Here is a 27828-nt window from a genome sequence, read left to right on the forward strand (position 1 = left end):
GTGGGTGACAATATTATCACACTAGGTTAAATTACCTACCTAGGTTCCATCCTGGAGGAAAATCTTTCCGTGATAAAATGGCCACCAACATAATAAAAAAAGTCAACCAAAGAACAAGATTCCTATACAGGATCTCCTCACTGGTCAACAAAAACACCTTGAAGACCCTAACAGGAACCCTCGTACAAGGTCTTCTACTATGCATGCACCTCCTGGTACTACAGCACCTCTAAGCCCCTTAAAACTAGGCTCCAACTAGACTTCCCAAAACAAACTGGTCAGGCTACTACTTGGCCTCACTCCCCGAACCCACCTCACCCCTGCCCACTTTGACAGGCTGGAATGTCTTAGGGTTGACAGCAGAGTACAGGATCTTGCAATGGGTCTGGTCCACAAGATTCGCTACACCACCAAGATACCCATATACCTGTCTAAATACTTCCTTAATGTCAACGAAGTCCACACACACAACACCAGAGGGAGTTCAACAAACCATGTGCAACCCAGATTCGGCACAAACAAGGGACTAAATTCATTTCACTCCTATGCCACCAAAATGTGGAACAGTCATTAAGACATGCAAATCCCTTGACTCCTTCAAAACTGCTCTCAAATGGCACCTACGGATGGCTGCAATTCGAAACTGGCCAACCGTAAATGGATTTGTAGGCCTACTTGAAATGTACTGTAATTCTGCAAACTGTTAATAAATCAATCAATCAATCAATCAATCAATCAATCAATCAATCAGTAACCATAGGCCTATTACTACCCTACTCCCTACAATTACATCATTGACCAGGTAAATAAAATGTATGCATATGTAACTATGTATGTATTTGGTTAAAATGGGTAGGGTTTAAAAAAAGGCAAAAGCATGCTCTGTTGCACTGGCCTAAAAGTGGGTCCTTAAAAACGGCTTCAACTTCTGGGATGTTGTATGTATGTATATGTCTTATGTATGTATTTAAAAGGGGGGCTTTTTGGTAAAATCCCAACCCACAATACCTTCATATATTTAAAAAGAATACCAAAATAGGGTTAGCAGTGAAGGGCAACATGCCTATTCACTGGGGACTATGCAAGGCAGAGGCGTCCACCCCCCTGAGTCCAAGTTAGACTACACCGCATACCTATACCTGTATATATGTGTATGTATTTGGTTAAAATGGGTAGGGTTTAAAAAAAGGCACTGGCCTAAAAGTGGGTCCTTAAAAAATGCTAAAACTTCTGAAATGTATGTATATGTAGGTATGTATGTGTGTATGTATTTTAAAAGGGGGGCTTTTTTGTTTGTTTTTTTTGCCCGCAAGTATGTGTATGTATGCATGTATGCATGTATGCATGTATGCATGTATGCATGATTGCATGTATGCATCTAGCTCTGGGCAAAAAAATAAAAGGTTTAAGCATAGCAACGGACTGTACCATCAGGTTAAGGTTACTATGGACGCGTTGCATTTTTTACAGTCTATGGTTGCAAGTTCAACATTAAACTACTTCCGGGTTAAGCTTGTAAACACGTTGGTTTTTCCAGTACCTCCACGTGAATCGCCAAAGTGAGTTATCTTCTTGCATTACAAATTACCCATTGAATTTATTCAATCTGTTCTGAAATACTAGCCAGGCCGACTGACTGTTTAGTATCATGATGTGCACAAGTTGCACAACACTGCACATTATACCTTGTTCGTAGTGCCTGTCGCATGCCACTATCAGCTTAGCCCTCTATCAGCTGTAAATAATGTGGCTAACAGCTATCATGACTTTCATGAGTAGGGGCATTATGGCTCCTTTTGCTCATAACACTAGACTTAGACTCTCGTAGAGAGTCTAAATCTTAGGCTATCATGATAAAAACATGGTGTAGGTTCAAAATGCTAGCATTACATATTATTTTTCACCATTGAAGCCTTGAATCTTGCTATAATAGTGCTGCCCGAGTAAAGAGTGGTGTGCCAATTCTTACCTCCAAATATTGCCCAGGCGTCCTGAGGCTGACTGAGCTATCTATTGGATCGTTCAACATTGTATATTTTATATATAGTTGGTATGAATTCTGCCATCCACTTTACTTAAATGATTAGCACTTTAGCCTGTGGAGAGTGTGCACGGTGCACCATCTGGCCTAGCCCTGAAACATACGCTACATTTACAGTCCAAACGTGTATATAAACATTCCGATTTCAAATATAAAGTCCTCGCCACATGTGCCACGGGTGTTAGACATTTGCTGGTACGGCGATTAGCATTGCTGCATCCCGCGTTGTTTAATAAAAAGCATTTCTATCCGAGCGCCCCGGCTACTTTTTTCAAACGGGGTTCGTTTGGGAAATACACAGTTTCACACCGAGAGCGCACTCGCCTATTAGTCTGTATTGGCAGTGCGGTCAGCGTGCCTATAATCGAACACACCGAGTGCCACCCCCCTCCCGACCGATAGGGGCGCGTAGTTGAAAGCCAATTGCAAAATTACAGCTCGGATAAAAATGCTTTTTATTAAACAACGCGGGATGCAGCAATGCTAATCGCTGTACCACCACATTTTTAACACCCGTGGTGACTGGCAACCGAGGACAACAAGATGACACCGAGCAATATTGCATGATGACAATATCTGAAGTTTATTGATATAGAAAGGAAGCAGCATAAAGTAAAGTACACAATACATACCGTACTTCAGCAACAGGTGCTTATTGTATGATTGGGCATACAGTGCATGCACACTTGCGTCACTTAAGTCCTCATTATCCTTGCCAATATTCAAGAAACATTCAAAGCAATATCTTATTTCTTCCTCGCTGTAGTCTACTGTACATGATTTAGTTTGATGTGCTATATTTTCTTTTGTTTTTGTTGTATTATCTATTCCCCCTTCTTGTGCAGTTTCTGTGTTTTTATTTATTTGCACAGCTGCTCGTCTGCTCCATTTTGTCAACTTGTATTCTTATTGAACTTAATTGTTGTTTAATTAATGACCTCTTCCATTAAAGAAAGGATTCCAAATAAGGCAGCTTGCTTCTTCCTTTCCTTGCACAGTATTTCGGTTCATTGATATGTATTGTCTATTTTCAAGGGGCGCCAGCCCCTCCTAAACACAGGTTTAATGTTTGTCTTTAGTTCAATGTTTCTTTTGTAAACAGAAACAGAAACACCATTGACAATGAAGGGAAAATTTACGTCATAATGTACCTCATTATGTCATATTGTCTCTTTATTGTTAATGGCATTTAATGTTTGTGTTCGCACCGTTTGTTTTACATCACCTAATCAACATGAGTTGGACTTTAATATATTAGCGCCCCTCACTTCACACGGGTGTGATCTTTTTTTTATAACTATGTGCTAAATAAATAAACAAACTAAACTAAACTACAGTGTCCTGATAAAGCAATGACCATGGCATCAGAACTGAAGTACATCTGTCCTTAAACAGATGAGATTGAATAGATTTAACAGACACTTTAAAATTTGTTTGATTTCAGACGGATTCCGATGAGGACTTGATCTTTGTGCCAAAGAGACCTACAACATTTATCATTGACCAGGTACATACATACCAGTTAAAATAAGGTGCCCAATAATTCCTGTTTTTTTGTTTCAAGACTATATTTTATGCATGTTGAATATAATACAGTATAATAATCAGTAAAGAAAGTGTAATTGTACCATGAGTTTGTGTTCAGATATTTTACATGGTTTCATATTTTATGCAGGAAAAGCGACTGGCTCTGCAGAAAGACATTGATCAGGAGTCCCAGCCCAGCAAACCAGCCAAACATTTGGTTTGTTTTTTCTTCTCTCTCTCTATTTCAAAGGAGCTTTATTGGCACGAGAAAACATGCGTTTACATTGCCAACGCAAAAGTGGAACAAAACAATCAAGATAGAACAATGTATGCAAAAAGTCTCTCTCACACAGTTTCTAGTCATTTAGCCCAATATTTTTTTCTGCACAATTCTTTTCCAACAGGCATGCCAAAGAATGGTTGCTTTGGAGATGAAAAAGGAGGTCTCTAACTCAGATGAACAGAATGGAAAGATGGAGAAGAAAGAGAAGCGAAGAAAAGCCACCCAGCCTGAGAGGGAAGTCATCTCTATCATTGAGGAAAGCGAAGGAGGAGTGAAGGAAAGAAAAAAAAAGAATAGCGTACAGGTGCCGGTGAAAATAGAGGAGACTTCAAAACAGGATAGAGGAGCTGAAACAGAGAAGAAGGTGACACACAATGACACTGCAAATGATACCCATAACCACGATGTGAAGGACATTCATGGATTTGTTCAAGAAACCAGCAAAAAGAAAAAAGCATTGGCTGGGAAAAATTGTGCCAAAGTTGATGCTGAGGATAATGGAGGTAAAGTTGCACGCAACTCTGTAAAGGAGTTAGATGCTGAGGGGAAAAAGAAAAATAAGTCAGTTCAGTCTGAACATCCAGTGGAAAATATCAAGGTGGAGGATGGAGAGAAGTTGGGAGCAGAGGAGGATGTCCAGAAGAAAGGGAAGAAGAAGGGGCACAATGTCAAGGAAATGAACAGCATTGGTCAAGAAACTAGCAAAAAGAAGAAAAAAACATTGGCCTGCAACTATAGTGCCAAAGTTGAAGCTGAATGTAACGGAGGTGAAGTTATATTCAACTCTGTAAAGGAGGAAGTAAGTGAGGGGAAAGAACAGAGAAAAAAGCAGAAAATGAAAAACAAGTATGTACAGTCTGAACCTCCAGTGGAAAATATCAAGGTGGAGAATGGAGAAAAAGTGGGAGCAGAGGTCAAACTTCTGAAGAAGGCAAAGAAAGAGAAGAACGGGCAGATTGTGGCTTCAACCACGTGCGCTGAAGGGACAGAGGATCTGATGAAGGGCATGAAAAAGAGAAAGAAGAGAAGCTCTGCACTTGCAGAGCAAGACAGAGGTGAGGGGGTGAGTGCGAAAAAGATGGTGAAGGAACTGGTCCCTAAGGTTGAGATGGGAGCAGTTGAGGTGGAAACTGTGAAGAAGAAAAGAAGAAAAGAAGCAGCCAAGATGCAGGGAGAGGAGCCATCAGAAGAGGCAGAAATACTGGAGGTGAAACACCAGGTCAAGAAGAAGAGGAAGAACAAGGAAGCTGAAGCTGCAACACAGGAGGAAGGGGAGATTGAAGAAAGTCAGCACACCAACAACAGAGACAAGGCCATGGACCGCGTCACTAATGAGGTGAAGACAGAGCAGGCGAGTAAGAATAAAGGACTGAAAGAGAAGAAGAGTGAGAAGCAGAAAGGACTGAAAGAGAAGAGTGAGAAGGAAGGACTGAAAGAGAAGAAGCGGAAAGCCCCTGTGCAGTTAGAGGAAGAGGGGGAACCCAAGGAGAAAAGGAAGAAGAAGAAGAGGGACTCAGTTTTGTCCGTTATGGATGAAGAAGTGTTAGACCAGCCAGCAGAGGTCAGTGTGGAAGGCTGGAGTGGAGAATTGCTCACCACTTTGGCAGGCAGCATAAAATGCAAGAAGGAGGGAAAGAATCCCCCTGGTGTAGAAATCAAGATAGAGAAAGAGGCAGAAGTAGAAGAGGGTGATGGGAAGAAGAGAAAGAAGAACAAGAAGATCAAAGTGGAACATTGTGACAGTGAAAAGCAGCACGGCCAAGAGGTGAGTGCATAAATTTAAGCTCTAAGGTCATCAGATTGTGCGTATCAAGATAAAGGACAATTTTTTTTTCAACCAAGGTTCATGTTTTTAGTGGTAATTATTTTTCAATTGCAGCTTTATTTCATTTTAGGGATTTTAGCTGTTTTTGACAGGGGGCGGGGGCATTTGAACATGGAGCTAAATATGTATTTGTTAAAAAATATATTATGGAGATTTTTATTTTATTTATTATAGTCCTACTAGACCCCAAGAAATTACATCTGGCCACATAAGATCACAGGATCTACTGAATGTGAAGGTAGCCTACTGGGGGGAAGCCACATGACCCTAACCTGTGATCTTTTGTGGCCAGATATAATTTATTGGGGTCTGTAGGACTATAGTAAATAATAAAAGAAATCGCTATAACATTTTGTAAAAAAGGATATATACATATTTAGCCCCATGCTCGAATGCCCCCGCCACCTGTCAAAAACAGCTAAAATCCCTTAAACAAAAGAAAGCAGCAAATGAAAAAAGATTAACACTCATCTTTTACTTTCTCTAACAACCTAAAACATGAACCTTGGTGGAAAAAAATGAAAGTTGTCCTTTAACTCTTTCCTTTTGCTGTAAACCCTGCTTGAATTAACCCTGTTACAAAAGTATTGCCCCTTGTTGCTGTGTTGTGTCCAAGGTGGCCTCCCATGCAGATGTGGTCTTTCTGTCAAAGAAGCATGGAAATACAGATGAGACGACCATCAACCAGGTAGATTTCTACATCTGTCATCATATAATAATATTTTGTTGTTGTTCTGACTATGTTTAATTCTAGTCTGGTCCCATGTGAATTATTTTGTGAAGCTGGTGGACTTGGGGCACCTTGTACTCAATTTGAAACACAGTAAAAAGTTTACTCAAATATGTCCTTATAACTAAAACATGGGATATGTTATAACAACTTTGTTTAACAAAATAATTGCTACCATGACCAAGTTATAATTAACACATTAACAATGTTTTTGATGTAGCAAAGGAGATTGGCTCTACAGATGGAGGTTGACAAGGCATCTCAACCTCAAACACAACCCACAGCTTCGGTCAGTCGATTCAAACTTTACATTTTAAGCCTTTCAATGTGACTTGTACTTTGTCTGACTAAACTGTAAAGTGTAAACAATAACACAGTTGCCCTGAATATTAGTGTCTTGTTCATCTGGTTTTCACATCTCCTAGCAACTATAGACTGTTGAAACAAAATGTACTGTATAATTTCTAATATATATCTTTGTTTTTGTTCACCAGGGCTTGGGGCAATGGGCTAGTGCTCAATTTGACAGCTCTGAAAAGCAGCAGAAGTTTCTCAGGTTAATGGGTGGCTTTAAAAAAGGTGCCCAACCAGCGGGTTCAATAGCTGGGCGGGAAAATATGGCACTGGATAAACAGGCACAAGATAATTTGCAACAAGCACTCCTGGGAGAATTTGAACAAGCCCAATCACGACGCATGGACTTTAATAACAAGGGGTCAGGATTTGGGTTTACCGCACCGCCCAATAAGAAGTTTGCTATTGATGTTAATGCATGTCGATCTGTCCGATTTGATGATTGAAAGGATCCTTTGAGACTTGAACAGATGAAATGCTTTTTATAGTGAAAAGATCCCAAGCTCTAATAATGTACACTTCACAACTGAGATTAGTTTATAAATCTCTTGAGCATCAATGAAGACTACATCATTTTTCGACGGCGGTCGAGATCATGGATTTCACAATGCTACGCCAGACTTCCCGGTTCTTCATTGCCATCCCCAATTAATGCTTACTAATACATGTGTCCCTAGTGATGACATCAGGGAAGGATAGTTTTCTACCTCTGGTCTGCTTTGAGGCAGGATTCCAGAGGGAAGATATAACCTCATGATCAGCGCTGTAACAGTGGCCAGGAAACTATTCTTCTGGATCGGAATAGAGAAGCCGATGGGTGGCTCTTCCAAGAGACTTTGCGCTCTCATTAGAAGGCGGGTTAAGTGCCATCCAGCCGTTTCTCTAATTTCTTTGAAAGTGTCCATGTCTTGGAGCCATAGAGTAGAATGGGCTCGACTGTAGTCCTAAATATGTTTTACTTTGAACCTCCTAAGCTGGGATGACCAGATCTTATGCATGTCATTGGAGGCTGACCAGGTCATACCCTTCCTAGTTTGAAAGTCCTTTTGGGAAGAAGATATATATATGAATCTGCATACATTTACGTATTCAGTTTGGCTCGTTGAGATAAAGACCAACAGTTTAGGGTGCCTGCTCAAGAGACTGAACATACTACAACGATGGAGTTTTTCCATGCTGTATTCTTTCCATTTGGAAGCCAAGTCATCAGGAGTTGTAAACAAAATGCAAGAAACCATAGCTAAGACAAATGTACCAATGGCTTCACATTAATGGTTACTTTATTTCAGTTTTGCACCGATCTCTACTCTAAAGTGTATATAGACATGGAATGGAGAAAAGGAAAATGTATAATGGTCACAAAACAGACAATGGAAACAATATTTTTCTGCTTGTTGCAGGATTTTGTACCCGTCTTGGAAACACTGTCAAAATAAAGGACATGTTTGACCATTGAATGTTGTCATGTTGATTTGAACAGAAAGCTCATTTAAAAGTTACATTCACCTTATGTAAAAAGGTATGAGCTTTTCTAAAGACAACTCCTCTCATTACCCATTTCAATTTGAATTACTTAACTCGGGCACAGATGGGGAAAAAACATGAAATTATTCACTCTTTTTCTATCAAACAAAGCACATGCCTTGTTGACAACATGTTTGTCGTCTCCGGCCCCTCAGCATTTCTAGTCTAAGCCACAGCAAGTTGCTGCCCACACAAATTTGTCTAAACATTCATTCAGACTTATTGCTTTTAACAGCCTTGTCCTATAAATGACTTGATCTATTTGTAGGCTTATTCTAGCCTGCCAGCAAGCCGATAAGCTAATGTTAGCCAAATATTTCACCTGTGCTGGAAAAAAGAAAATAAAACTTCATGTTCTCCTGCAGTTTTATTTCTCTGCAGTATATTTAGCAACAGTTGCAAAAATCACTAATTTCATGTCACTAAAACTATACCCAGACACAATTTTACAAGAGCAGCAAGTATTAGACTGGTGCCATTTCTTCAGGCTGGCATGAGTAGATCTTAACATTTAGATATGCTGGAGCTAAGGGGCTGGTCTTTAGGTATTGGAGGTATTAGATCAGAATGCTGCTAGCTCTATGCAAATGACCCATGCATTAAGAACTATACATTTATCAGACTGATTGAGGATAAGATGAAGCTGTGTGTTCCGTGTGGAGGAGTGTTGCACGTCCCAGAGTGGAGACATCTCATGCCTGCAGGTACTCTGGTTGTACCCGTGCTACCTTGCGATACTCTTTGGCATGTGTTCGTGGGCACTGCATCTCACACCAGCTGATGGGAACCATCTGAGCACCTGTTTTATAAGGCCAGGAGAAATAGACAGTTTGAGTGAGAACATAGCTAAACATTTTAGACAGTCACTATTCATTGGAAACTATTTTCATAATTCTTTTCTCAAGTCACATTCATTCATTATTTCATGAGAGTTCATGCACAACAGATAATTGACAATAATGGAGCCCAGTTGTCTCCTTTAGACCCACAAGTTCATTGAATTGAATTCTGATGCAGCATTATGTCATACCCAGGATTTGAACCCTTTTCAAGATGGAATTCCCACTACCGGTACTTATGTATAGGTGTCAACCAGTCTTACCTGCCACCAGGATCTATATTTCTCAATGGAAGCGTAGGGAGACCACCTCCAATCACTGCTGAGGTGCTAGCTATATTTTCTTAATCCTCTCCTAACCTAGTTTGATTATCAGACTCAGTCCACTCAGAGTGGGCGGGGTCTTTGGGCTGGATCCAGGCTACTCCTAACCCTACCATACAGATTGGTTCAATTACATTTGTATAAATTAGAAAAGCTCAGGTTTCTTTGTTGCAAAATGGACGAATAAATCATCCATTTCCAAACACTAAATTTGACAAAACCTAAAATGCCAATTTACCTTACATTTTTGCCTGCACTATTGCTCTTGTACCACCAGGCAGTGGTAATGTGTTGTTGAATTCCCTCTGTGTTTAATGTGACAAATTTGAGGAAAAAAAGCAACATGCCCCACCTGCTTCACTGTGGGCAATGACCACTCCCAGCTCATTCTCTGCTGTAGTCAACAGGTAGTTCGACTGCACATCCCCCAAAGATATCTGGGTGAGGTCAAGGTTCAGCAACATGCAGGCCATAAACAAAATACGTACCACAGACAAATAACACTGCAATATGGTTTGACTCTTCTAGATGTTCTCCCCGTGCATGTTCTCCCCGTGTCCCCTAGGGTAGGTACCCTCACAAAAACATGCAGTAATCCTGGTCTCTAAACTGCCTCCCCCTGGCCAGCCGGGGCGCCTGATAGAGGGGAAAGGAACTGGTTGGAATAACGTGTTCCTTCCACGCGCTACGTCCAACCAGGGAAACTCCCCCCTGTCAGGTGTAAAGGAGCAACTTGGACACTCAAGCATGAAGGAAGCATGAGTTAAGTCCGTTGCTATCCCCAGGTTGGCGGAGGGTGTGTAGAGCCCAGGATCACATTAGATGATTGACACAGGGGTGAAAAATGGGTTACAAAAATCGTGGGATAAAAAATATATTTAAAAAAAAAGAATATGGTTTGACTCTTAAAATTAGTGATGCACCGAATATTCGTCTGCAGAAAATATTCGGCAGAAAATGGCTAAAAAATGTAAATGCATTTTCGGCCTATTCGGTTTCTGCCCCGAATAGGCAGAAAATATATCGCAGAATAGTGTATGCTATTAATGCATTCAAGAGAGCTGAATAAATGTTTGATGGACCCATAATAGTGATTATTATTTAAGTTAAGTTTTGCCATAACCATTTATTTTGACATAAATCAGGTAGCTATAAGGTACGGCCATGACAGCAATGGTAGGAAAAAATATATATTATAATATTAATCATATTCGGAAATTCGGTCAACCGTTTCCTGTATTCGGTTTCGGCCAAGAATTTCCCTTTCGGTGCATCCCTACTTAAAATGTATCGGTCATTGTCATTGACCGAGGAGCAGTTTAAGGATACCACTTTAGCCAGTACGATGTCCCCTGGTCTAAAGCTTTTGTATGTTTCAACCTGAAAACAACAATGACAAAATACTCAGAAAGAAATGCAATGCAGAAATATCTGACAGTAAACAAACTGAATGATGTGATTAAAAGTAATTCAGATACAGTACCTTGTCTTTCTCTGTGGCCCGTACATCTTCTTTCCTAAAATGTCAAGAGAGTTAAGCTTAGTTTGAATAAAGATACCATAGACACAGAAGTCTGTAAAAAAAAATGGATAATAAGGTAGGGGAAGTGTTTTTCCTTTGTTGAAATTAGTGTACTCTATATTATGAAAGTATCATTGATAATTTGATACTATAGTGTTCAGTAACAGGAGTTTCCACGTCTCTCCAGCTCTTTAAGACAGCTCCTTTGATGAGGATTCTTAATAGGACTGGTTGTTAAAGATCTCTAAATATTCAGCACAACAATTGAGTTGAGGTTGTAGATTGTTGTCTAGGATTAGGCCCAATAGTCTAACAAGACTCTCAAATGCTTCCGCCATACAGTCTGGAGCACGGAATCATTGAAAATGATCTGGGGGTGGCCCTGACGGTTAGCTGGGCACCTAGGCTGCCAAGCCAGCCAGACGGCGTGCCGCGGGTTCGACTCCCGAGCCCAACTCCCGATCTCTCTCCCCTTTCCTGTCTAATTACTGTACCCTATCAATAAAAGGCAAAAAATGCCAAAAACATATCTTTAAAAAGAAAATTATCTGGGGGTAGAGCGGATGCCCCGCCTTCCTCCACTTATGTTTTGTAGTCGGTACATTTGTCCTACTGCAAGTCAAATTAGTCTACAAACAAATGACAGCTTTCTCTGATTTTGGGAGGTGTAGTTCCAGACTACAACATTCAGAGATTGTGGAATAGTTTGGCAATGCAGGATTAGGTCTATTATGGTAGGTCATTTGTGTTTTGCAAGGGTGCATCAATGTCGAGCAATTCAATTAATTTATCATGCTCTGTGGAAGAAAAAGAAGAAGATTGTGTTAGATCCTCGCATGTCTCTCACACCGTTATATTTAAGTGGGAGTAGCTAATTTTGGTCATCTACTACCCAGACACCGCCCTCACCTTATCAAACTATCTAGACACCGCTCCTCACCTTATCAAACAAACTATTTACCTTCATGTGGGACCGCAACTGAAATGGACATTCTCTATATGTCAAAGGATAACACCGGACAATATCCTGACCCGATTCCATGAACATTTTCCATGGTTTGTGTGAGAAAACTATTTTATTGATTGTTGATAAAGAAAAGAAAGATCAATCACAACTCCAAAGACACATTTCAACAGAGAAAATTCAGCAGCTGATCCTGTAGTTACCTTATAGTGCCTCTGAAGCGGTCCTTCAGTGGTGTGGAGCCTACATAAAGGATATGAACCTTGGCAAACCTGGGATTAATGCTGGTCACCTGCACAGACAAGAGATCAGAATGGCTCAACATAGCTAGGCATCTAATTCTGATGAAATGGAAGTCCTCTGCTCACCCCCCCAACCCATCTTCACTGGATTAGAGATGTACTCCACTTTATTAAATTAGAAAACATTAGATGTACCCTAAGAGGCTCGGTATCCAAATTTGAGGACACATGGGGCCCCTTCCTCGCACTAGTGACTTGCAGTTTCAGGCTATTCCAGATTGAATGAGTTTAATCCTGGATTTGAGCATGCTAGATTCCCGACGCAGCTGGGTTGTTCAGTATATTTATTATTAGGAACCATGTGTGGATGCACTGCTACGTCCATTGTGTTTTGGAAGGGTGACCAATGACCATGCCATGTTGTGTCTTGTCTTGTCGTATGTTTGTCTTGTTTTTTTTTGTTTTAAAACTTGGTGGGTGCAGTACTGTTAAGACTATAGTGCTGCCTTTGATGTAATAGATCATGAAATCTTAATTGATAAATTGGAGTGCTATGGTTTCGCCCCTAAGGCTTTACTATGGCTTGAAAACTATCTATGTGACAGAACTCAAAGTGTATTCTTTAATGGCAGTATATCAGATGCTAGATGTGTTAGGAGTGAAATCCCCCAAGGAAGTTCATTAGGTTCTTTATTATTTTCCATTTTTACAAATGATTTTCCACTAGCCCTTGAAAAAGCACAGGTCTCAATGTATTCAGATGACGACAATATATACACAAGGTACTACAATAGGTGAGATAACCGAGATTTTGAACAAAGAACTGGAAACAGTAATCAAATGGGTGACCAGCAACAAATTAGTGCTTAACATTAAAAAAACAAAAAGCATTGTATTTGCCACAAACCATGTATTAAGTTCCAAACCGCAGTTGAATCGGACGTTGAATAATGTAAAGGTCGAGCAGGTGGAGGAAACAAAGCTTTTGGTCGAGACACATTGATTCAGTGTTGGTAAAGATGGGGAGGAATATATCGGTTGTAAAAAGGTGTTCAGAGTTCCTGACACCTCAACTGACCAAACAGGTTATTGAAACTCTAGTCCTCTCATATCTGGACTATTGCTCAATGATCTGGTCAGGAGCAAACAAGGGAGATCTGGGAAAGCTGCAGCGGGTTCAGAAGAGAGCAGCTCAACTTGCCCCGAGATGTACAATGAGATGTAATGTTATAAAAATGCATGTCAAACTCTCCTGGACGACAGTCCAAGAGAGGCTGACAATATCACTCCTTGTTTTCTTGAGACATATTAATGAAACGAAACATCCTACCTGCTTATACAATCAACTTACACACAGCTCTAAATTACATCAATATGAGACTAGACATGCCACAAGAGGGTGCTATCAAGTCCCTAAAGCCAGAACAGGGTCTATGCAGCACACAGTACTGTATAGAGCCATGGCTGAGTGGAACAAACTGCCAGCTATAATCACAAAAGAAAAAACTAAATCAAGTTTCAAGAGACAATTGAAGAGGCATCTTGAAACCCAAAAACTGTAGGGCGCTCGAACACGCTCGAACACACACACACACACACACACACACACACACACACACACACACACACACACACACACACACACACACACACACACACACACACACACACTGTCATGTCATGTTTTTATGTTCTGTGTGGACCCCAGGAAGATTAGCTGCTGCTATGCACCAGCTAATGGGGATCCTAATAAAACTATAAAAAAAAAGATTCAGGTTATGTGGTTTGTATCAGTGTCGCTTCCATGTTAGCATAGGACTATGCAACTTTTTATTTTTTTATTTTATTTGATGCTGCCACAATATTTTGTGTATGGTGCTCACAACATTTATATATGTACATGTTATCTCGTTGATATGTTCCGTATGGGTGTGTCACATATACTGTTATTGTTTGATTTACTGTATACCCTGAATCTTGAATAAACAAAAAACAGTGGGGGGAAAAAAAAGAATGGCTCAACACTCACATCCTTTCTGATGTACAGTATATTCAATTTATGCATGGAGGGTGGGTTACGTTGAGAATCTCTCAAGGAACGATCTGAATACATAGATTCTAGAGATGTTTCGCAAATTGTGATTGATTGATTTTTTGTTATACGTTTTGTTCTGAAAATCATGCAGAAACAGTTCCTTGCAAACCATTTGCCTTAAATTGCACAACTCAGAAACGATTACGATTACAATGATAACCATTTAACCAAGAGTACATTGAATTTTGTTTCTCGGAATGGGAGTATTACAGTTTATGCATGCCATGAATACATTACCCTTACCTTACAGGTGACTATTGCTCCAACATCTGGCAGTAGTTGTGTTTCTGTTTCCCTCACCACTGAGATCACGGGTAACTGTGCAGGGACACAGAGAGAGAAAAACAAGACATGTACACACAGCTGCATAAAACCTGTTCAGATCATAATATGCCTCCAAAACATGACATGGCTATGCATATTTTCAACGGAAGCACTGAACAAACTCATTTGGCCCCAGTTACACCCCCAGTATTGTGCAGGCTGCACAACACTTACTCCCAAGTAACACATTTGAGTTGTGTTGTTGAATTCCCTCTGTTTTCCTTTAGAGTTTGCCACTCTAGTTAACCCCCCATTCCACCACACACCTCCTCTCCTTCGTTTTTCCTCAGCACGTATCCTGCTAGTGAAGAATAGATGTAGCCATGTCGAAGGTACACGCCTGTGCCGGGTATGCAGTCCTCTGTGCTGCACAGCTTGTCACCTATACAAACGGACAAGGGAAGGAGAGACAGATTGAGGGGCGATGGTAGATTTCATTTCTCACACTATAACATAATAGTTTTTGTAGAAAAAAGAGAGAATGGAGCACATCAGTTACTACTCTGGTACACCTTAACCTTGTGTCAGACTTTCCACATCGGAGGAAAGCCTGGTATTTGTTCCAAACTGGCCTGTGTGATCCAGTCTAGGCCACCAATACTTGTTTTGGTTCCCCCAATCCCCATTTAAATGCTAAACCGAGTAGAACTACTAGTTTAGTCTTGCCAGTCGCCACAAGTTGGAATAGAAGACGGATATACCAAAAACTATTCCTATAAGCTATACGACACTAAGGGTTTTATTGGATAAGCCCTAAAATGATGATGCCCTTGGCCTTGATCACAGGGAATTATTTTGGGTAATTTTGGTTCCGGTTTGGTGGTTTGGGCCCGATGACTACAAACCAGTGACTACAACTTGACAAGTTATTTCCGCTCTCGACCGGATCAGAATTTCAGAAACCCCGAAAATGGTATTGATCCCAGATTCCCAGGCTAGGTACACCTGGGTGACAGAATTGATGCAGAAAATAATGAGACCAAGACAGTGAAGGAACTCTGTTGGAAAAGTTTAAAAGCCTTTAAAATTGTAATAAAGGCCTTTTAATTATTCCACAAGAGTGCCTTGGTCTGATCTTTTTTTGCATAATAGTTTTTTTATTGGTATTATTTGTGGGCATATTTGAATTTTCTTTTCTTCAATGTATGTGCGTCCGTCCTTATATAGATACAACTTTTTTTATTTGATTTTTGTAGCCTTCTGGTAATATGCTGCCTGGAGAATGACACTTCTTAAGTCTTGTTTTGAAACTCGTTAATTTTGGAACTTTTGTTACTCTTCAAATTAGAGTATGTAAAAATTGTCTTTTGCTTAGATTTGTCTTAGTTTTGTTAAAACCTATGTTTGCCTAGATTTCTTTGCTTTTTTTTCAATTTATCTGGTGAATTTAGCTTAGTCATACCAATGTGTTACTACTTTCAAACCAACGTTTTTTTTGTTTTGTTTTTCAAAAAGGGTAGGCAAAATAAGCCTCGGCTTCAGCCTACACCTTTTCGGTGCCACTTGTATAAGTGGACTCTAATGTATGTATGTATTTTTGCTTTTTCAAATGGACCGAAATAAAGTTACACTTCTTAAGTAAACAAACATGAAACATAACTTCAAGACCTTAACTGTTTCTTATTGACTTATTCTGGTTGATTAAAAAGAAAAAGCTGAACTTGGTCAGGTAGTTTGTGCCCAATATGTAATGTAGAACACCATAGTTGTACATCACATGATTAGATACAAGACATGAGGGCATGTTTATACAAGGATAGAGACCCACACCCTTTTCCAAATTCCTTTGGCCCACATGGTTCTTGACGTGTGCTGGTGCCGAACAGAACTTTGGGATAAATATAACTCATATCGTATCACTAAGTAGGACTCAGGAGGTTAATGAGTTATCCGATATATTGTTGATAGCTCTGATATGTACACATACTGTAGCACCACCTTCAACAATTATGCACGGACTTTACTATAATTTACCTTAGTGAAGTCATTACAACTTCATCAGGAGCGCCATTACTCTAACCAGGTTACCATTGCTCTTTCAAGAAAACAATTTGCTAGACCACAAATCAGGGAAACCTCCCGTCAAGAGCGAAACATAACAAGTTAACAGAAGGATGAAGCAACTCAAGTTTGCCCGAGGCGATGGGCAGGGCACGTCAAAACTACAAGCTCTGCTACCTCTCTCTGTAAAGTCAAATAGTAGTAGCACAGAAAATTAGTATCTACTCATGTGAATATTTTCGTGAAATAATGCAAAAACACCTCGAACACAGGAATGAAGGGGATTGAAGTGTTAGCACAACACTGTAAACACATGGCAGTTAGCATAAGCTAGTAAGCTACGTAGACTGTAGTAACTCACGAGTCGAGCACATACAGTACGTACTAAACATGAACGACCCATGACGAGTCAACAGCCCCCAAAACACCCATTAGCTTTTAGTATCAATTAAGGTATTATTAAGGATAAAACTTTAAAAGTACATTATTTTGAAACTCACCAGGAACACACAGCTTCATGGGCGACATGTTTTCAAGAAGCGCAGGGGAGCAGACCATAGAGTATTAAAGGAGCAGACGGCGACGTTTCCTAGTAGTTTTGTGATTGGCCATTCACACGCTTGCGATATTGACGTCACGTTCATTACGCAATGTTTTTTCTAGTTGTTAGACATGTCTATTACTCTATTCTATGGCTCAGTCTATTACTCTATTCTAGCCTCGGACATGACCAAACCATAACAAGCATTGATGCAACAAACAATAGAGTTTAAATGCTGCCTGCCCAGTCACCCCAGTGTTGTGTTAAGTTAATTGTTCGTTCAATATCTCTATTACTATAGCTGCTGTCTCCCCATCTCTCCAGCTTAATCAGAAAGGATAAACAAAACAAATGAAATTGTAAGTGATGGGGGAAGAGTAGATACAATTAATGAACACTAAACAGCGTGCACTGTGCAGGGTTATCTCTCTGAAAATGTATTTATTAAACAACTGGAGACCAGGGGAGATCCCCGATACTGACAAATTGAATACTATCAGAATATATTTTATTTATAAAAACATTATCAGTTATCACTTTACCATCTTTGATCATGGATGAGTGAATAGTTTCTAATTCAATGGACCTGGGACTGCCATGTAACCGCAGTGGTAAAAAAAAAAGGCCCAACAGCGCGTATGGACTTGGGCGTCTGAAACAGTTCGGCCTGAGACCCAAGTTCACCCAACACCATCAGGGACTTCTACAGAGGCACAATAGAGCCTCCTGATAGGCAGCTTCACATCGTGGTACTGGTACAGCAGCTGCACCGCAAGGTGATGAGGAGGGTCGTCCGCACTTCTGAGAAGATCACTGGGTGTGAGCTGCCCAGTATGGAGGACCTCTACACACAGCACTGCCTCAAAAAAAAACCACCCCCACAAAAGACTATTTTCAAGTCAAAAAGGGTGAAGGGGTACAAGATCCTCCCAGCACACACAAGCAGGCTGAGGAACAGTTTCTTACCACAGGCTGTCAGGGATGCTAAATGCAGAGTGACTGAATGTGCAATAACCTTCCGTACTCTTTGACAGATTGCCCTGTGTTTTTATTGTTCAGTGTTTTCTTTTTTGCCATGTTTTATGTCATGTTTTATATTGGAGCTTCCAAGCATCAAGATGTACTGTGTACCCGACCATGCAACTAAGTGACAATAAAGTGAATCTGACACATCTGTATTCAGAAGGGGTAAACCGTAAAAGCAACTGGTTAATTATGCAAACCTGCTCATTATAATTGCAGACATTTTTAGCAATATTTGGGTGATGGGAAAAAGCAATTTGTAACTACTATATATTACTTAACCACTTAAACCCTCACCCTCTACTCTTAATAAAACTGAGTTACAGCTCTACTTGGATAACATTCTTCCATAATAGTGTCACCAAAACTATTTGCCAAAAATAGTTGATCTACAAGCTCACAACACATTGTCAGCTTGCTGGGGTTCAAGTGATTAAGCGCTATATTTTTACAACTGCAACTTCTAAGAGTTGCATTTCAACATGATTCACCAGTTGTAGTCATCCAAGCCGGTGATTGTAAATACAACAATGATATAGTTAATCTTGACAGCTATGGCTCAGGAGGTAGAGCAGGTAGTCCAATGATCCCTGGGTCGGCGATTCAAATCCCGGCTCCTCCTGTCCACATGTCGAAGTGTCCTTGGGCAAGACAAGGAAGCTCTGAGAAGGAAGGGAAGTGGTCATGTGACTGGGCTGCGCCATGACACTTTCAGGGAGCCAAACTCACACAGGAAGTGCAATGAATACATGGCAGTGAATGGAGCCGGCTGGACCAGCTCATATCAAACATTATGAAAAATTGAGACCTTTTGTAAAGTAATCACTTCTGGAAAATAACAGAAGACATATCACAGGTTGTTTTCTAATCACTGGGATCTAAACATCTTCTTCTTCTAGGTATCGTTTCTGGCTCCGAAGTATCGCGAGATTTGGCTGCCAGACAGTTAACGGTGGGAAGTCTCGCGATACTTGGTGCGTTCAGAAAGGTACTTTGTGCTCTTTAGATACCATACCTCTATAAACATTACAGTGTACACATCGAATAACAACACAGCAGACAATGTGTTACATGTCTTGTTATTTTCCAGAAGTGATTACTTTACAAAAGGTCTCAATTGTTCATAAATAATGTTTATTCATGAGCTGGTCACTGAGCTCTCATTGACTCCAGTGCATTCTACCGAACTTCCGGGTAGTTTGGCTCCCATGAAAGTGTCCATGAAAGTGTCATGGCGCAGCCCAGTCACGTGACCACTTCACTTCCCAGAGCTTCCTTGGGGCAAGACACTGAACCCTACATTGCCTACAATGAGTTGGTCAGTGTGAGCTTGCCACCATTGGTGTGTGAATGTGGGAAGTGAGGACGCTGGCGTCGACTGTTCGCCACTTCACCTCCCAATGTATGTATGAATGAACCAACCATTGTAAAGTGCTTTGAGCACTTGCAAAAGCGCTATAAAATGAAATTCATTAAAAATGCAATTAATTAATCTTCATCAACAGTAAAGTCAGCTTAAGACCCTGCAAAGACAAGACATGAAAGATAAGGATTCTATGGCTCATATTTATTATAACACACTACAGCAGACAAAATCAGCAGTGCAGGTCAATTTGCCCTTTTAACAATCACCAGCATTACCTTGATTTCAATGATCTCACACAAAAACAAACATACACCTTAGTCAATGTTAGTCTGTAAATTAATAAATGTGTCTTTGCATGAGAGTTAAATTCCTTTTTGGAATGTGCAGGCAAGGTTTCTTCAGTGCACCAGACTACATTGTTTTACATACAATGCCAAGCAGCAGCTCTATGCCAGTCAAATAAATATGGGGGGGGGGGGGGGGGGGGTATGGTGGTAAACTGGGTATGGTGACAAGTGCACAAGCGTATGGAGTGTGTGGAGCATATGTATGTGTATCATGACACACAATGATGACCATTTTCTTTTAAACTCATTACTGTATATAACAGTACACGTGACGTGATAGTGCTTTGCAGTCTTCACTCCCACAATAAACCCTCCAGCCCACCTAGGGGGTTAATGCGGCCATTACTTGGCCTTCCCTTGGGCAGCAACAGCCGCCATAGCCTTCTTGACGGTCTCCTCATCTCCAAGGAATTGCATGGGTCCCACAGGCTTCAGGTTCTTGTCCAGCTCATACATGATAGGAATGCCTGTTGGCAGGTTCAGTTCCATGATGGCCTCCTCTGACATACCTAGAAGCCATACCAGGAACATGTAGTTACTGCCATGTTTTTCATGGTTAATGTAATGGAGACATGGAGTTTACAGTAGATGCCAAAAAATACACATTTTGTGAAAACTCCAATCTTAGTTATCAATTTCAACCCATGGAAGACACTAGAAAGCGGTGCTACTCTATAGAAAGAAACAAAGATGACGGACGCAGCCTTACAAACTGACGGAGATAAACATGCATGTTTCTTTACTTTGCGTACTATAATAAAATATTGTCACTTGAGCCATCAGTGGGTGCAACAACCACCTTCTTGTCTCTTGAAGACAACTATTTACTTTATTCTCCTGTGGACCGTCACCACTACAAGGACTTGTGCGTAGCAGGGCACCGCAATTACACTTCAAGTTTACAATTTACAACAAGTAAAAGGTTTAAGTAAAGACGCATGCAATTTATACTTACTTCCTGCACAGGTGTTGCCCATCGTAAATAGCCAATCAAGCTCTCAATAACACCACTTTCGGTGAGCGACACGATGTGCAATCAAGTTTAAATCAGGCCATAGTAATAGTTATTAGTTTCCCCTCACTCCCGTATTCTTTTTACCCTACCCTCAAGGTGCTTTACGATGCCACGGAGACTGTTTCCGTGGGCAGCGATCAGAACTCTCTTGCCGTCTTTGATCTGAGGGACAATCTCCTCGTTCCAGAATGGCAGTGCCCGGGCGATGGTGTCCTTCAGACTCTCACAAGATGGAAGCTGGTCTTCTGTCAGCTCCTCATATCGACGGTCCTACCATACAATCCAGATAAAATGTTATTGTCACCTCACCGTTTACAGGTGTAAAAGAGTTGGTGAAATTAATTATCACACAAGCTTCCAACATTAGCATTTTGAAGAAAGAAAGGTCAGATATGTCAAATATTCCTAATATAAATACAAGCAGTCAAATATACAGTATACATAAATTGCATGGTTAAAAGAGCATATAATTAGGCAGTTCAATTGCAGCAGATATAGAATAACAGTCTCTTGAGCATGGTTAAAATAGAAAAACAATTTGGTTGAAATGCTTCCAGTGTAATTGGATAAAAGTTGCAGCAGGTGTGTAATAGCAGCAGAATAGATGCATGCAGGTGAGACTAGTGTGTTAATTCTGCCAACCGTAGTGTAGAAATATGTGAACATGTATATGCAAGTAAACTTAATTGTGACTGAAGCTGTGGGGCATGGCTACTCGCCAGACTAGTTTAGCAGCAGTAGTGAGGTCTGTGATGGAATAAACTGTCAATGTTAATGAGATAAGATAGAAATAGAAGGAATGGAGAGCGAGGGAGATACAGTAAAAATCACCTTGCTTATGTTGGTATAGAAGTCATGATCCTCATCCATGGATGGGGGTGGGGTGTCGAAGGATCGCCTCCAGATCTTGACCTGGGCCTCTCCATGCTTGGCTGCCGTCTCTGCCTTATTTAGCCCAGTCAAGCCACCGTAGTGGCGCTCGTTGAGGCGCCAGGTCCGGTGGACAGGCAGCCACATCTGGTCAATGCCCTCCAGAACAAGCCACAGTGTGTTAATGGCCCGCTTGAGGACAGAAGTATAGCAGATGTCGAATTCATAGCCAGCATCTATTGTAAGAGAGAAGGGAAATGTATAGCCTATAAGTTTGCATGTAAATACTGTTAAGGTTGTGCATAAGAAAAATTATGAATGAGTTATATAAAACTTCACAATTCAATACATTCATGGCAGTTGCACATGGGATGTACACTGACTCCTCTATGTTTTGTCCTTTCAACCCTCCACATTGCATTTTCATAAACAGTACTACTCATGGGAGATTTATAGAGCAGTTAGCCCTGTATGTACATTCGTTTTGCACAGACTTGTCAGAAAGGAGCACTAGTGAATTGTTTTATTTATTTTTAATAATAAAGGGTGTGCCAAGTGCATAAGTGCAGCCTTCCATGGAAGATTATATTTCAGGCAAGTGAAAAGCCTACGTGAGTTCGTGTCCATACAAAAGGTGAGCCGAGTGATATGGAAGCCTGTTTCGAAAACTGCCGTGGCTCTTCTGTTTGCCATTTCCAACATACTGTACAAAATCAACCCCGTGAGTAATGCAATTCAGTATAGCAAACAATAATAATCTACATTGATAAGGAAAGCAGCTTTTTAGTGCCATGGTAGCCATTAATGCATAGTTCAATGTTTCAAAATTAAATATTTTCTTAGTCAATGAATATTTCACACAATCAGTTATGTGAATATGTCAACCCTCCAAACAGCTCAGGTTTACCAGGCTACGAATTAGGCCAAACACTGTGCTGAATCTATGAACAGTGTTAACTGCAGAGTAGGATGTTTCATGATCATTTTACAACAGAGCCTCCTGCTGGTAACTGGTTGGCCATCATTTTTTGCTTTTAAAGGGAAAGAATTCCACAGCAGCACACCATCACTAATTCATGTACATGTTCACACATGCACACATGTGTACAATGCACATACATACGCTGTGCAGAAGATGTATTTTAAACTTGCTACCTCATGTATTCCCAGTAAACCCAATACACATTTGTCTGTTTTTCTAAAATTCTATGGACTTTTAATGGCGTGAATGATTTTTAAGGGGCGCTAGGCGCTAGCCCCTCCTATGCCCTGCTTTGTGTGTACCACTATCGCATAATGATGATTTGATTGGCTTGGCTGAGCACGTTATGTGATGTATGATGATGTATGACGATAAGAGCGCCCCTCACTTCACACGAGTGTGATTTTTAAGGGGTGCTAGCCGACTTCTATAAACATCTTTTGTACCCACACGTCTCAAGATTTGCCATTGACAATGAACGGAGAAAATAGGCCGAAATTCCGCTAAATATGACAAATTAAACATCAAACGCCATTGACATTGAAGGGAAAATGTAGGCAATATGTAAACGAGCATATCAGCCAACCAATCACAGGCAACAGGCATTCTGATTGGCCAGTATGAGATGATGCATGATGATGTACGATAAGAGCGCCCCTCACTTCACACAGGTGTGATTTCTTTCTGCTTAACATAACTAGTAATGACCAAACTATGACTGACAAATTTTTGGTTGAAACAATCAATCATTTCACAGAGGAGATTGTGTGCATATCTTGTCCATGTATTCAGGTCAGGTCCTGGACATCAAGGCAAGAATCAAAACATCGGCACACTGGTTTAAAGCTCCCACAACGTGTTTTATTTAATGGTGAAATATTTATCTTCAGGCAAATTTGCTTTAAACCAGTGTGCAGATGCTTTACCTTCTCCAAATATTCAATCATTGCTGTGACGTTATTCAGTTAAAATCAGGTGTGAAGAAGATGCTGACTCACTGTCAGCAGGTGCACCTCTATCCTCATCTCCATTTTATTATTTTAGTCATGATGTAAAAAAAACGTATAGAGACTATAGTTTGACTATACAATTACTAGTCATACTGTTGCTTTCCCCCATATACATTATGCTCCAATAAATACACAATTAATAGAGTTTTATCAGATATTCGTAAATACAATGTGCAAAAGCTGTAGTACTTTGCTGAACTTGCCTGGGAGTGAGTAAAGTAGGGAATGTCATGTGTGGGGGGAAGCGATTCATTAAACAGACGGCATTATTGTGACATGTCATGGTGATGGTGGTAGCCGCAAGAAACAAAACAAACAGCGTAAACCCACAATTGGGGGGAAAGCACCTATATGGATTTCAATTGAAAAACGAGCTGCCTTTTCTCTAGGCCTACATGATCTGAGGACAGGACAAGAAAGGAATGTTGCTCATCGCTTGCATGGCCACTTCCCTCCTTCCTAAACCCATAATGCCCACTCAGCTTGTCGCAGTGGCAATCTGTCGCCCATGCCACCACACATTATTATAATCCAACTCCAAGCACTACACCTGGTCCGAGAGAAGATTAGGCCGCATGATGATTTGTCTGTGATAAATTGTCTGTGATAAATAAAGTTATGAGCCTTCATTACCTTTCAAGGCCTGTCCTCCCCTCTTCGCCTCTTCCGTCCCGGTTTCACTGAGGTCTGCGTCGAACCACCCACAGAAGCGGTTCTCCTGATTCCAGACGCTCTCGCCATGGCGGATCAGAACCAGTTTGTACGCGGCCATCCTCTCGCCAATGTCCTCTACGCTGTGTTGTTTCCGGGAATGTAAAGGTGAAAGATTCCTCTGAAAAGGCGGCGAAAATGACCGAAAACGTGTCTTGACGACGACCTCGTAGCCCAACGAACGGCTACAGAGAACCTGCCGGGTTAAGTTCAATGTAATGATGCCACTAATGATGATGGCTACCGGGTTTATGAGAGTTCGGTCGAGTGAACTTGGCAGCTGACACGACCGTAGTGGAGCGCTCTTCCTGCTGGTGTCCACCAATCACAGAGCGAACAGCTAGCTTCAGGAGGAGCCGAGGAGAGATGAGAGAGGAGGAGGATGCACACAGGCACAGCTGCACGTCCACGGTGCAGAGGCCTGAGGCAACACATCCTGTGGTTTGCATCACTGTACTGTAACACCATTTTTTGCACGGACGTGAATGTGAAAAAATAAAATAATAATGATGATGAAAATTGTGAAATACACACATTATTTTGGTCAAGGCAAATTAGTCGTTAGATGGCCCTACTGCAAACTACAGTCTGCACCACCATCGGAGAGGAATGATCCTCCTCTACAATAAATATCAAATTTATTCTGCTGTAGAAGACCTAGCCATGGTTCATGACGCTCGTATTTCATGACAGTCATGTTTCAGGGCTATAGAAGACCAAACCTGTACTGTAGGCCTACTATTATATAGGAGGCTAATAGGCTATACCCTCCACGTCTTCAGGCTTCTGTTGAATCTTTAGTTTTATTAACATTCCACAATTTTCCTAATGGCTTGGGATGGGGCAAACAGTAAGTCAGATATAACCCATTCGTTTTTCATGTTAATATTGCACATTATTTTCTTAGTCTGGAAGAAAAGGCTGTGTGTGTGTGTGTGTGTGTGTGTCCTTCTTTAGTTCATGTATTTTAACAAACTCTGCATATCGCAACGACCCGAGGGGGGTGCCCAGTCAGTGGTTGTCCAGAACACAGACAGAACCGTAGATCCGACCGATCTGCCCAGATTTGGGCTAAAGCTGGTGAGGAGTTGGACACGAGGGCATGATCAGAGGAGCTCCACAAAATATAGATAAATCCGGAAATCCCCATATGGAGTGCGCTGATGTCATCATCAATATGATGTCATAGACTCAGCCTGGCCTGGACTCCATAAGCCATATTTATTATGCCTGACAGTCTGGACAGAGTGAAAAGACAGGATGGGCTCTAGCTCAGGTCCATAGCGTTAAGGACTTCTCCTTAACGTTATATGACCAGAGCTAGATGATGGACTCCATATATGGGCATAAAAGGTACAGCGGGTACTGTGACAATGGGTACAGGTACAGGTTGCATCATTCCAGAGTCAGCCCTAGTAATATTCAAATTTTAAACAGATATTATTATTAGGGATCAAGCCTGAATTTTTCTCAATAAAAGCTCTCGTAGCCTGTAGCTTTTATTGAGAAAAATCAGTTTGAGGGAAAAGAAAGTTGCCGCCCCATTGTTCCTGCCTGTCGACTACAAAACAATACTACAACATGACGTAACGATATCATCCGCTCCCAACAGGATCATATACGGTACCCTAAATGAAATGGTGCACAGGCTAGGTAATACATGATTGGCTGCGGGAGTACAGTGTTGACCCTAAAGCATTATTCATAGTCTGGATTTTCAGTGGTGAGGTGAGGTGACCACCGAACTACAACATGACGTCACGAGCCGCGGTGAAGAGCAAACCACCGCCAACGCCCCAAACGAAAATCCAGACTATGAATAGGCCTTTAAAGGCCTATTCATAGTCTGGATTTTCGGTGGTGAGGTGACCACTGGAGCTGAAATAACGTTGAGCGGTGGTGAGTAAAAACAGAGGGAAGGGCTGGAGCGGTGGCGGCTCGTGACGTCATGTTGTAGTTCGGTGGTTAAGGCTCATACATAGTCTGGATTTTCGGTGGTTAGGTGACCACCGAACTACAACATGACGTCACGAGCCGCGGTGAAGAGCAAACCACCGCCACCGCTCCAGCCCTTCTCTCTGTTTTTACTCACCACCGCTCAACGTTATTTCAGCTCCGGTGGTCAGCTCACCACCGGAGCGGTGGTCACCTCACCACTGAAAATCCAGACTATGAATAGGCCTTTAAGGCTCTGGTCTGGTGTTGACGAAAAACAACCCCTGACATAATCTCCAGTCTCCAATCAGTGAACAACGAGCCCAGATCCTGATTGGGTCCATGGCTCTGATGGGGTCCAAAACCGACGCTGCTAATGCACGGTTGATTTTTGGGTGTAACAAAAAAGTGACGTCATCTCTCCCATCTCCTATACTAGATAACAAACTCACGGGTGAAAAAATGGCAATGAAAGTGATCTCAAAGGTCAACCAGAGAACTCGTTTCTTGGGCAGGATATCCCCTTATGTCAACAGCAGTGCTATGAGGACCTTGGCCGGTGCCCTCATCCAGTGCCACTTTGACTATGCGTGTACGTCATGGTACAGAGGTATCTCCACGCTTTTGAAAACAAAGCTGCAGACCTCCCAAAACAAGCTTGTGAGGTTACTACTAAAATGTAACCCCAGGTCTCATCTTACCTCTGCCCACTTTAGTAGCCTGGGATGGCTAAGGGTGGAGGAGAGAGTATCTCAGCTCTCACTGTGTCTGGTCTTCAAGATCCTAGGTGCCTCTGTTCCAGAGTACCTGATGGGCTACCTGCCCAGAGTGAGGGATGCTCACAGGTACTCAACTAGAGGAAGTCCTTATGATCTAGTTCCCCCCAGTTTCAGGACACTCATGGGAAAAAATGCTTTTTTCTACGCAGCCACTACTCTGTGGAATGCACTCCCTCCAGCCCTGAAATCCCTAAATTCTATTGCAATATTTAGGAAAGACCTGAAATCATGGCTCCATCTACACACTCACTGGTCATAGTTAGATTCTGACCCTGGATAGCCCATCTCCCATGCTCAGGACTATTCTCCCAGGGTACCTCTTGTCCTATGTATATAGCTCCCAGCCTTATATATAAGGATTATTTATTATATGTGCCATTCCAAGTCCATTTGGCGTTTTTTAAAATGATGTCATTTTTCTGTAATTTTCTTAAACTGCCAATAAAGTATTCTATCTATCTATATAACCTAATTTGGAAGAGTATGACGTCACTCCTCTCTATGCATTTATGTTTCTATAGCTCATTTTGCATATTTCACAGTCTATGCTACTGAGCGATTGGCAAAAAACTACTTCCTGGCCTTGACAGCCCATACATCCAAACAGAAAAGTCCTATCTGATTGCATTAAACAACATTAAACAATGTTAAACTC

General features: G+C 41.2%; 3 protein-coding genes across 6 annotated transcripts; 1 reads left to right on the forward strand and 2 right to left on the reverse strand.

Annotated features, from left to right (window-relative positions):
- The first annotated feature begins 1502 nt into the window (after positions 1-1502).
- knop1 (lysine-rich nucleolar protein 1) lies at positions 1503-7889 on the forward strand. Of its 4 annotated transcripts, none has more exons than XM_080759639.1 (8): positions 1503-1559; positions 3486-3548; positions 3717-3785; positions 3973-4353; positions 4405-5616; positions 6293-6364; positions 6627-6695; positions 6901-7889. In XM_080759639.1, exons 4-8 carry the CDS (start codon positions 3985-3987, stop codon positions 7204-7206), a joined length of 2028 nt encoding a protein of 675 aa, XP_080615765.1. In that variant the 5' UTR covers positions 1503-1559; positions 3486-3548; positions 3717-3785; positions 3973-3984; the 3' UTR covers positions 7207-7889. The 4 variants fall into 4 exon arrangements, with proteins under 4 accessions (XP_080615765.1, XP_080615766.1, XP_080615767.1 ...); XM_080759640.1 differs by having other exon boundaries at positions 3973-4332; positions 4384-5616; XM_080759641.1 differs by having other exon boundaries at positions 3973-4149; positions 4216-5616.
- A 133-nt stretch (positions 7890-8022) lies between these two features.
- exosc1 (exosome component 1) lies at positions 8023-17143 on the reverse strand. The gene is made up of 8 exons (XM_080759667.1): positions 17095-17143; positions 14860-14975; positions 14513-14587; positions 12136-12224; positions 10930-10963; positions 10776-10826; positions 9799-9883; positions 8023-9083 (listed from the first exon to the last, which is right to left on the reverse strand). Exons 1-8 carry the CDS (start codon positions 17120-17122, stop codon positions 8977-8979), a joined length of 585 nt encoding a protein of 194 aa, XP_080615793.1. The 5' UTR covers positions 17123-17143; the 3' UTR covers positions 8023-8976.
- A 2868-nt stretch (positions 17144-20011) lies between these two features.
- pgam1b (phosphoglycerate mutase 1b) lies at positions 20012-24655 on the reverse strand. Its single transcript, XM_080759666.1, has 4 exons — positions 24382-24655; positions 21718-21992; positions 20976-21156; positions 20012-20380 (listed from the first exon to the last, which is right to left on the reverse strand). The coding sequence occupies exons 1-4, from the start codon at positions 24518-24520 to the stop codon at positions 20214-20216; spliced, it is 762 nt and encodes a 253-aa protein (XP_080615792.1). The 5' UTR covers positions 24521-24655; the 3' UTR covers positions 20012-20213.
- Positions 24656-27828: the final 3173 nt, after the last annotated feature.

Source organism: Protomyctophum bolini, assembly GCF_963924005.1.
Source record: "Protomyctophum bolini genome assembly, chromosome: 3".
NCBI classification, from domain to species: domain Eukaryota; kingdom Metazoa; phylum Chordata; class Actinopteri; order Myctophiformes; family Myctophidae; genus Protomyctophum; species Protomyctophum bolini.